The sequence below is a fragment of the Felis catus genome, chromosome X, assembly GCF_018350175.1.
Source record: "Felis catus isolate Fca126 chromosome X, F.catus_Fca126_mat1.0, whole genome shotgun sequence".
Lineage (NCBI taxonomy): Eukaryota > Metazoa > Chordata > Mammalia > Carnivora > Felidae > Felis > Felis catus.
In genome coordinates, this window is record NC_058386.1 from 123230648 (window position 1) to 123241247 (window position 10600).

Consider the following 10600-nt stretch of genomic DNA (forward strand, 5'->3'; position numbering starts at 1 on the left):
AGAAGAAGGTAGGGGACTAGGCTTTCATTTTTGTTGTTGAATGATGAGGACTGTCTTTAATCTTTTGGGGGCCTTGAGTTGGTAGGAACTGAAAACCCCGTTAAACAGCATTTGCCACACTTTTCCCTATTTCCTATTTACTTTCAAGGTTTTCCCAGGCAGCCAAGCAGCTTAGGGGATTCTGGTTTGAGGTTCCCCTTCTGTGGATGGGGTTGGCCTGGTGCTGGGCCTCTGAGGTGATTAATGTGGTTAAAGTGCTTTCCAGTGCCGGCCAGGGCAGAAAGAGGCCCAGAGTGCCCTCCATCACCTTGACCAGTTGGAGCTACAAGTCACGTGGCCCTGGGCTTTGCTGCAGACAGGAGGCAGGCTGCCTCCGGCCCCATGAGTCCAGGCCATGCCCGGGCACCCCTGACTTTTGGTCACTTTTTTCAACTTCCAGATTGCTCTTTAGCCCTTCCCAGGTGGTGATGACAAGCAGACCACCTTCAGGCACCTCGCTCACAAGCAGACTGCACAGTGGCTAGGGTGGATAGGTGGGCCAGATCACCTTTGAGAGATGACACTGAGGCTGAGAGAGGTGAGGTGACATAGCTAAAAGCAAACCCAAAGTCACTGACAGACCCCAAACCAGGACCTTGCCTCTGCCCCACCCCCACATCCCTTCACCCCCCTTCTGAACATGGAACTGAATTATGAGTTTCTGCTGAGGTAGGACATAGAGACTTGGGGTGATATGTGCATTTTGGGGGGGGGCCAGCAGGAAACCATGGCAACCATCTTCAGATCTCTGACTCACTCAGCCATGTCATAATCATGTTCTGTGAAGTTCTGACAGTGTCCATAGGCGTTAGCTTCTGGACAAGCGCTTCGGCTTGATAGAAGGAGGAACTTTCTCAGGAGCAGAGATGGAAATCATTCCTTTGAAGAATACGAACCCCTTAATCATTCGAAGTATGTCCACAGAAATAGGAGACCAATGGGCAGGGCTGTGGCAGGGGGGTGGGAAAGAATGGGTCTTGAGGGTGGTGTCTGGGCACCACTTACTGTACAGTCTCTTTTAGACGGGGCCTTCAGGCTGCTGTCTTTGGGAATGCCCTCAGTGTGCCCTGGTGGGAGTGTGTATACATGTGCTGTCTGTGAGTTGCCTCTGCTTATAAGTGTGAACCTCACTATCTACCCAGGGGCCCCCCAGGTAGTGCCTTGTGGGCTCTGAAGGTTGACCACTCTGGTTCCCCCACCTTGGTACCTGCCATCTGCTAAGTGCAGCTTCCCGATGTGGCCAGTACACCAGGCAGTGGCTGGATCAGAAGGAGACTCCTGTCCCACCTGAGACCCCAAGTCACATCTCGGGCCTTGAAAGGCCTAACGACTTTGAGAGGCTAGGGCACTCTGGAGGAGGGGAGACAGTGGTCATATCACATGTGGAGGCCCTGCTCCCCTCTGGGAATGGCAGAGACAGGGCAGGAGGGAGTGGTCTGGGCAGGTTGGACCCTGAGAACCGCATCGTGGTAGAGCCTGGAGCCGTTTGCCTGGAGAAGACACCTGGCCTGCCATGAAATCCCTGAAGGGTAAGAAATTGTGATATGTGCAGGATGGTGACCCCAAGGCTCAGAGATTGCCTGAGATGGAAGAGACAGCCCCAAAGTGAGGTGGTAAGCTCCCCAGGAGTGGAGATATACAAGCAGAAGGTAGGCAACCACTCAGCTAGCTCTAACAAGACAAGGCAAAGGATTGGACCAGGTGGCCTTAAGATGTTTGCATTCCTGAGAGTCTTTAAATTGGGGACCTGGGGAAGTGACTTGTTGCTTGTCAGCTCTTGTCAAAAGTGGCACTACCTTGTGTTTTGGTCTCAGTTGGATCCCTAATGATGGAAGCCTAGCAGTGCCAGATGCAAGGGCTCAGGCCTTCCCAGGGGGCTCAGAGGAGCTGGCAAGAGCTGGGTGGGGGTAGCAAGGAACATGACTTGCGAAGTCAGCTCCCTTGCCCGCCTCAAACTCAGACACAGTTTCTGGAAACGGCATTTAGAACACTCATCTTCTGGTGGGTCTCATTTCTAAATATGTGAATTATAAATAGCTGGATATCTTGGCTCAAGTGCTTTAGAAAGGGAAATTCCTATAGAAAAGCGCATGATTCCTCTTACATTGTTTTCTCCAAACTTCAGCCCTTAAAATGTGCTCCTTTTCCTCATCCTTCGTTTTTCTTCCATTCTTTCCAGGAAGCTTGTGGTACCTCAAAGAGGGAAGGGCCCTCATATTTCTCAACAAGGCTGATACTAGCTTTTGGAGTGGGAAATGACTTTCTTGTGTGTGACTGTCATGTGCAGTGCAGAACATTTAGCATCACTGGCCATCCCCTTCTCTTATAAAATTCCAGCAAGGACTCCCAGTCATGGGGCACTTCCAAACACCCCTTGCATTTTGAAAACCATTGCCTGGCCCCTCCCCCCGCAAAGAAGTGACTTGCTGGAGGCCATATCACCAGCTAGTGGCAAAGCCAAGGCCAAGTGAAAGCCCATTCATTTATTCCAACAACTTTTATTCTTCACCAGGGTGTGTTATCAGAAGAGCAGAGGGAATGTGGGCCTGAACTGAGGCAGTTGAGAGGGGGTCCCTGCCCACAAAACTACAATGTCTCACAATTTCTCTGCTTTTGCCAAACTCCGTTTTCCTCCTCTAGCCCACCTAGTTCGCCCTTTCCGCGAATGCAGGCACAAATCGACTTTCTGGCAGTTAGTGCAGAGAGCCTAGCCGAGCGCGATCCGTAGGAGCGCAGTCCGGTCCCCTTCGGGAGGGGCAGCATGGCCCTAGCGCCTATATCCCGAGGTGTTGGCGAGCGAGCTGCTGTCTTCCACCTGCAATGAGGAGCCAGCGAACTGAGGCAGGGTCCCCGCCGCGGAGCCGTGTCGAAACTGGGTACAGGTGGAGGACCGTCGACCCTTGCCGCTCGGTCCCTGGAGGTTTTCCGGGGCTGAGGGGCTGCCCGGGGGCCAGGGGACCGGGCCAGAGGCGCCCAGGCCGCAGAGGGGCGGGAGCAGAGGCTGGAGCAGCCGGACTCGACCTCGTCTTCCCACGACAGAGGCCGAGGCCTCCGGGAATGGCGGGGCCACCCCTCCAAAGTCCTTTGAGATCCCAGCTCGGTTCAAAGGGGTGGCGGGGGGCGGTGTGGAAAAGCGAGAATATTATTATTCCTCTGTTTTGCCTCAGCAGCCAGCGCCGGCGGGTTGTTCTGTTTGAATGAATGATCCCAGCGGTCGCGCCCAATGGGCGCCCGCGCCTGTTTAATATGCATGAGGCCCGCGGCCAATGGCCGGGCGAGGAGGCTGTTTTAAACGGCGGAGCCCGCTGGCCAATCAGGCGGCTCTCGTGGAGGCAGCTAGCGCGAGGCTGGGGAGCGCTGAGCCGCGCGTCGTGCCCTGCGCTGCCCAGACTAGCGAACAATACAGGTACGTTTCGCACCGCCCGCGCCCGCCGCCGCCGCCGCCGCCGCTGCCGTCGCCGCCGCCGCCGCCGCAGAGCCCGCACAACTTTCCGGCCCGCGCCGCCGCGAGCGCACCCCGCCGCCGCCTCCCCCTGCCTGTCGTCCCCGCGCCCTTCCCGCCCCTTCTCCTTCCTTCTTGCTAGGTGGCGGGGAAGGAAGAAGCAATTCAGGTGTTTCAACTTTTCAATGCTTCATCCTCAGCTCCCCGCAGTCGGGGCTGAGCCCCCCTTCGGGGAGCCGCCCTCGGCCGCCGCCCTGCCCCCGCCCCCCAGGGCAGCGGCCGAGGGACCGAGGACCCCAGAGGCCAGATGTTGGGGCAGCTGCGGCGGCGGCGCGAGCCCGGGGGCGGCTGCGGGCTGGGGCGGCGCGCGTCCCGGCGCGGGGCGGCGGCACTGGGAAGGGGGCCGGGTGCTCCCCGGCCCGGGACGGACTCGGCGGGGGACGGGCGGCCGGTGCCCGCCGGGGGCTGCGGCGCGGGCAAACTTCGCTCCCGGGCTCGGCCGGGCGCCGCGCGGGCCCGCGGGCTGCACTGCTGCTTCTGCATTAACATGGCCGTCGCGGGAGCGCCCGGCGGCCCGGGGGTGCGCGGGCCGGCCGCCCCCCGCTCGTCGCCTGCCCGCTGGCGGCCACCGCCACCGCCACCGCCGCCGCCGCCGCTAACATGGCTGGCGCGATGCTGGGCTCCGGCGAGGGGAGGACGGGCGGGCGGGGCTCCAGAGCGGGCTCTGGCCTCGGCCCCGGGGCCCGGGGCCCGGGGCTGGCGGCGTGGAGGGCCGGGGGCGCCGCCGCGGGCCCCGGCGCGGCCGAGCGTCATGGCTGCACGGGCGCCTTTGTTATCCCGAGGAGTGCGCCCCGCGCCGGCGGGGGGGGTGGGGGGTCCGGCCCGCGGCCCCCGCCGCCCCGCGCCCCCGGGCGGCCCGGGCGGGGCGGGGCGGGGTGGGGGCCGGCGAGCGGGCGGCGGCGGCGGCGGCGGCGGTAGCGGGGCCGGGACCGCTTTGTTCGCTGCCGCCGCCGCCTGCGCCGGCCGCGCGCGGTTCAGCCATTTTAGCGAGCGGGGCTCGGAGGCACGGCGGGCGCCGCCGCCGCCGCGGTTGCCGGCCCGGCTCCGCGCCCTCGGCGCGCTGCTGCCACCGCCGCCCCCGGCCCCGCTCGCCCCCCGGGGGTGGCAGCGGGGGATTTCAGGGGCAGTTTCTTTCATCAGGAAGCTTTTGACAAAATGGAAGGTGAATTATGGGTGTCCGGGTGACCCAGCACGGGGCCGAGCCCGGCTGCCTGCTGCCAGCCCCGGGCTCCCCTGCGCCCCGTCCCGCCCCACCCGCACAGCCACTGCGGGGCTCTAACGCAGCCCCTCGGTCGGTCCTTGCAAAGGGGAGCGCTTTAGTTTTACATGATGACCTTGGGTGTGGGAAAAGGAAAAGATGGCGGGAAGCTGGGGGGGTGGGACAGGGACGATGACACGCCACAGCTGCATTTTTATTTGGAAACTTTGGAGAAAGTATTCCTGGCTGGACATGCGTTCCGCTTTACAGATGAGCAAGACTAGCCCTTTTGGCATCCCCTCCCCCTTTAGATAATGACAAAGTGACGGATTTGAACTACTAGTACAGGGATAGCTGCTCACTTGCCAGATCACCTTTCTTGCAAAAGCCATTTTTATAAGCCAAAAACGCGTCAACAATAGTGAAATTTCAAATGTTCCCTATTTACAGTTCTGCTTTGATCTCGCGTGTAGCAGCGGTGACCATATTTTTGTCTGTAACACAGGAGTTAAACAGCTGACAGCTAGTCTTAAGTCATTGGTCTCAAGCTTCTGGCATCCGCCCGCACCCCTACAAAGGTGTCCTCTCCACGCCCTTCCCAGTTTGTGGTTGTAGTTTTCAAAGCGTAGCAGTCGCTCTGAATCGGAATGTAGCGCTCAGCCACCCCACTTGGGTCGGTTCCATTTGGAGAACTTGATCGCTCTCGGAGAAGTAACTCGCAAACCAGCGCGCTTCATGCTGGTCAAAAGTTAAATGACAAGCGACGGTGAAGCTGATTTCCTCCCGACTCTGCCTTCAGCTGCCAGTGGCATCAGGCATTGGGTGGGGGGCTGCTTCCTCATGGCAACATTAATTTTAATTTTGCTCTGCCTTTGGTATGTCTCCTAGGTCTGTTTTAGTCATTGTATTTGTTTTTCTTTGTCTCTCTGCCTTCATTCATCACAGTCAGGATGGCTAAAGGTGATCCCAAGAAACCAAAGGGCAAGATGTCTGCTTATGCCTTCTTTGTGCAGACGTGCAGAGAAGAACATAAGAAGAAAAATCCAGAGGTCCCTGTCAATTTTGCAGAATTTTCCAAGAAGTGCTCTGAGAGGTGGAAGGTACTTTTCTTTCGTGTCCTTCAAGGTAGTCTTAGTTGGATTTCATATGCAGGGGGTTACTCACTTCCAGAGTAGCCCCATGGGGCTGTTTTCTTCCTCTTGGACTCATCTTTCCTGTTCTTTGCAGACAATGTCTGGGAAAGAGAAGTCTAAATTTGATGAAATGGCAAAGGCAGACAAAGTGCGCTATGATCGGGAAATGAAGGATTATGGACCAGCTAAGGGAGGCAAGAAGAAGAAGGACCCTAATGCCCCCAAAAGGCCACCGTAAGTGACTGTAGGATTCAGGATAACAGTTAAGAGCTTTCCTTCTACCTGAAAGATTTTAAGAAGACACATTACCTAAAAAATGTTGAGATACACTGCAAAGTATTCTATACTTGGGGCTCTAACAAGGCTGGGCCAGGGAAGTCCGCCGTTAAGGCTGAGTATTTGTGAGCTGTGTGCTTCTGGTTGCCTGTTGGCCTTTCTGTTGGGAAGGAGGCAGCCCCGTCTGGGCATCAGGGTCCTTAGGCACGTTTTCTCCCCTTTTCCCAGTAACTGAGAGACTGAGAAAGCACCAGGTATTTTTGAAGCATTTTAAACCTTCTGGAAGCTACCACTTGGTCACGTTGTCTATATGGTATCACACATTAGGGGGGTGTCCAAGCGGTAGGAAGTATGTGAGCTCAGGAACGGGATTTTTGGCTTAAGCTCACGTTTTTGTGGGTTCTCATCCAACGTATACAATTTTCTCCCCCCAAGGTCTGGATTCTTCCTGTTCTGTTCAGAATTCCGCCCCAAGATCAAATCTACAAACCCTGGTATCTCCATTGGAGATGTGGCAAAGAAACTGGGCGAGATGTGGAATAACTTAAGTGACAGTGAAAAGCAGCCTTACAACAACAAGGCAGCGAAGCTGAAGGAGAAGTATGAGAAGGTGAGGCGGACCAGCTGTCCCCGGGCTACCAGGCTGGACGGGTGGGCAGTCAGCCGCCCTGGGTGTGGGTGGGTGGGGCGTGTGAGGTTGCTTTGGTGGGCTGAGTAGTTAGCATAGCTCGTGAGGGACCATCTCCCTGCAAGATCGGCCGCGAGTGCTGGCATTCATGCTTCTGACAGAATCTGGTCTTTGGGACAACTGCAGGCAGGCTTAAAAATTTTGATGACATGGGCCGCCGTGGGTGGAGGACTTGGTAGTGCTGTTGAGCATCCCTTAACTTTTAAATCTGAGCGCCTTAGAACCAAATTTGTATATATCTGAAAACCTACTTCAGATAGCTGCCCTGTCGTATGTGTTGTCCATTCCTGCTTTCTTACTCTGAGGTGGGACAACATGTTTCCATCATTGCCTAAAACGGCTGCGGGAGAGCTTGTCTGTTCATTTGGAATGTGTCCCTGTTCCTTCCAGGATGTCGCTGACTATAAGTCTAAAGGAAAGTTTGATGGCGCAAAGGGTCCTGCAAAAGTTGCCCGGAAAAAGGTGGAAGAGGAAGATGAAGAAGACGAGGAGGAAGAAGAGGAGGAGGAGGAGGAGGAGGAGGATGAATAAAAAAAACTGTTTATCTGTCTCCTTGTGAATACCTTAGAGTAGGGAGCGCCGTCATTGACACCTCTCTTATTTGAGGCGTGTCTGTTGCCCTCGTTAGGTTTAATTACACAATCGGGTCATGGTCATATTGTAGTCTCTTCAAAGTGCTCTAGAAATTGTCAGTGGTTTACATGAAGCGGCCATGGGGGTCTGGAGCACCCTGAAACTGTATCAAAGTTGTACATATTTCCAAACATTTTTAAAATGAAAAGGCTCTCGTGTTCTCCTCACTCTGTGCACTTTGCTGTTGGTGTGACAAGGCATTTAAAGATGTTTCTGGCATTTTCTTTTTTGAATTTGTAAGGTGGTGTTAACTCTATGGTTATTGGCTAGAAATCCTGAGTTCTCAACTGTACATATCTATAGTTTGTAAAAAAAAAAAAAAAAAAAAAGGACAGAACAACCGAGACAAAATCTTGATTGATGCTCCTTGCGTGGCTTGAGGCTGTGGGGAAGATGCCTTTTGGAGGGGCTGTAGCTCAGGGCGTGCACTGTGAGGCTGGGCCTGTGGACACTGCAGTGGGCATCTGTTTAGCTTCAGGTTGTCTTGTTTCTGTATATAGTGACCTAGCATTCTGCTGGCATTCTTAGCTGTGGAAAAGGGGGGGGTCAGCTGGCATGAGAAGTGTTTGGATCTTTTTTAGTTAAGTGCGGTAGTTTTAAACTGTTTTGAAACAAACCGTAGAACCCTTCATTGTCAGCAAAGCGAAGAGCCACTGCATCAATGAGAGTTCAAGAACCTTCTGTACTAAACACAATTTGCAACGTTCTGTTATTTTTTTGTATGTTTAGAATGCCGAAATGTTTTTGAAGTTAAATAAACAGTATTACATTTTTAAAACTGTTCTCTACTATAACAGTCTAAATTTCTGACTCCCAGCAGTCTTAGCTAACAACCCCCTCCATTGTATTTGGGGACTAGCCTCCCTGCACATCTGGTATCTTCTCTGAATGTGGCCAGCTTACTTAGAATGGAGATGAAGAGGCTACTTGAAGGTATTGCATGATTTTGTTTGTGTCTGAGTGGCGTAAGATGAAGTCTGAACTGCTGAATGTAGAAGCCAAGATAACTTGACCCAGGCAAATTTTAGCAGCAGCCTTCAGAGGTGCAGGAAGGTGGGCGGTTAGGATTGAGGCTGACTACTATGCAGGGCTTTTGTTTTTTTTTGCCTCCTGCCACTGCCCTCCCGGGGCCCCCCCCCCACCCCATGCTGTGGGCCAAATTCATTGCTAAACAGCGAAAAACAATCTCCTAAGGGTATGGTGTATCGTTTAGGCTTTCTTCTTTCATCGCTCCTGCCCCCAGGACATGTAGCAGAATACCATTCTGCTCAACAACCACAACAACCATCCTGCACAGCTACCGCTTCTGTCTACTGGACCCCAGTGGGGGGAAGGGTGGTGGGGTAGGGAGTTGTATCCATTTGTTTTCCTACCTCTTCAAGGAACGAAACAGCCCAAGGAAGCTGGCTGCGGGTGGCGTTGCAGGCTCCATCTCGGGGCACCTGAACTGCAGGCAGGCTGCCAGGATCAGTTGTTTCTAAGCATCACACGCGTCACATGTGAAGTTGGACGGCCTGCCCCCAATTGGCGTTCATTGATTGCAAACATAGGTGGTTGTTACATGTTGTTAACCTGGGAGAAGCTCGGTTTGTGTTTCAGTGGTTATTTCATGTTGGTGGCTGGTGGAACATTCTGTCCAAGTTGGGGAAGGGGGTGATGCGATGGCCACGGTGGCTAGTGGTGGTGTGGAAAACCCTTGTGAGGGCTGACTCATCTTCACCATTGGCAATAGAGGAAACTATATTGTGGGTGAGCATTAGTATCACCTAGCATGAATACTCTGTTATGTTTGAGGCTGTGAAGCACTCGGGAGTGTTTTCGTGACATGACTCAGGAGAAAGCAGCTTTTTTCTTAAAATTCACTGTTTGGAAACTTGCATGCCTCTGCAGGCTGTGTCTTCCCCACCCTGTCCTGTCCCGGATGGGTATGTCACGGTCATGGTCACTGGCCCAAACTGTAATCTGTATTCATAGCCATTCCTTTTCACATCAGAACCATTTGTCCTAAGTGTGTTTTTCTAGCTCCTCTAGAAAACGACCACTAATTGAAAAACCCTTGGTCCTGAGGTTTGCCCAGAGGCACTTGTTCCAGGATTGCCCCCCTGCCTCAGCCATGCTCTTGTCGCTTTCCTCTAGCCATGGCTTGGCATTGTAGGCTAAAGCTGCTGCCTCCTGACATACAATGTACCAGGCTAAGATTTGGGAACTGGTCAACCTCATCAAACGTGGAAGAGAAGCTCAACTTGTAATCCCAAAGGAGAGCTAACTTGCTAGGTGGTGACTATCTGGTTGTAGCTAGACAGGCCAGCTATGGAAGGGGATGACACTTTTGTGCCCCCCCCACCTTGTGCTGAGTGATCTTTGACTAAGGCATTTAGTTCTAAAGATTCCAACTAAGGCCACTTGGTCCACGTTTTCACCCCAGCACAAAGTGGCTCCTCTCAATGGTATGATGGTCTGTAGCTTCTCTGAGATGTTACAAGTGGATGGTGTCACCACTTAAGGCTTCTTGCAATGTCAACCTATTACTTTTTTTTTTTAATCAAAAGGACGGTACCTGCTTTCTCCAACCACCTCTCTCCCAACCCCGTCACCCCATTTTTGAATGATGTTTTATCCTTTGGAAAGAACAAGGCCTGTGATGTAGCAACTATTGTCTGTGTCTCCTGTGTGTCTGTTCTTGTCACAAATGTATTTGGGGACATTGGATGCATTCATTTTCTGTAATAAAGTGTCTTAATCAGTCTTCCCAAAAAGTAATCAGTGGGCTGTCTGCAATCTGTTTGAGATACCAAACTTCAGTATTTTGGGTTGATTATAATCAAGGTTTTAGAAGTACAAGGTTTGCTGTAACCAAGAATCTGAACTCTTTAATGGAGAGATACCATCGAAAAAGGGTGAGTGTTGAGGATTCCAAAGCCCCTAGATCAACCCTTCAGCCAGAGGGGTAGTGGGGGAGTTGGCTCTGGAGCCCTGTGCTGGGATAAATATGCAATTTGCAGGATGCTAATGAGCTGCTGTTGATAAAGTGGCTAAGTACTTGTAGTCAGCCAGCCCTGCCAACCAGGGCCTCCTGAGGCTGAGGGTCAGGGCTTAGTTGGCTGACAGAGCCAGGCCCGATGAGGACTTTT

The 10600-nt window shown here is 53.6% G+C and overlaps 1 protein-coding gene across 3 annotated transcripts; it reads left to right on the plus strand.

The window, feature by feature from the left end:
- The first annotated feature begins 824 nt into the window (after positions 1 to 824).
- On the plus strand, positions 825 to 8260 carry HMGB3 (high mobility group box 3). Of its 3 annotated transcripts, none has more exons than XM_004001389.6 (5): positions 825 to 951; positions 5685 to 5839; positions 5967 to 6106; positions 6584 to 6758; positions 7227 to 8260. In XM_004001389.6, exons 1-5 carry the CDS (start codon positions 906 to 908, stop codon positions 7365 to 7367), a joined length of 657 nt encoding a protein of 218 aa, XP_004001438.5. In that variant the 5' UTR covers positions 825 to 905; the 3' UTR covers positions 7368 to 8260. The 3 variants fall into 3 exon arrangements, with proteins under 3 accessions (XP_004001438.5, XP_023104858.1, XP_023104859.1); XM_023249090.2 differs by lacking the exon at positions 825 to 951 and adding an exon at positions 3327 to 3445; XM_023249091.2 differs by lacking the exon at positions 825 to 951 and adding an exon at positions 3533 to 3650.
- Positions 8261 to 10600: the final 2340 nt, after the last annotated feature.

What these genes read in the sequence shown, in the direction of transcription:
- HMGB3 (XM_004001389.6), top strand. Translation starts at nt 906, where the DNA reads ATGGAAATCATTCCTTTGAAGAATACGAACCCCTTAATCATTCGAA. An exon ending in AATGCCCCCAAAAGGCCACC is followed by an intron (nt 6,107 to 6,583) that starts GTAAGTGACTGT and finishes TCTCCCCCCAAG; the next exon opens with GTCTGGATTCTTCCTGTTCT. An exon ending in TGAAGGAGAAGTATGAGAAG is followed by an intron (nt 6,759 to 7,226) that starts GTGAGGCGGACC and finishes TGTTCCTTCCAG; the next exon opens with GATGTCGCTGACTATAAGTC.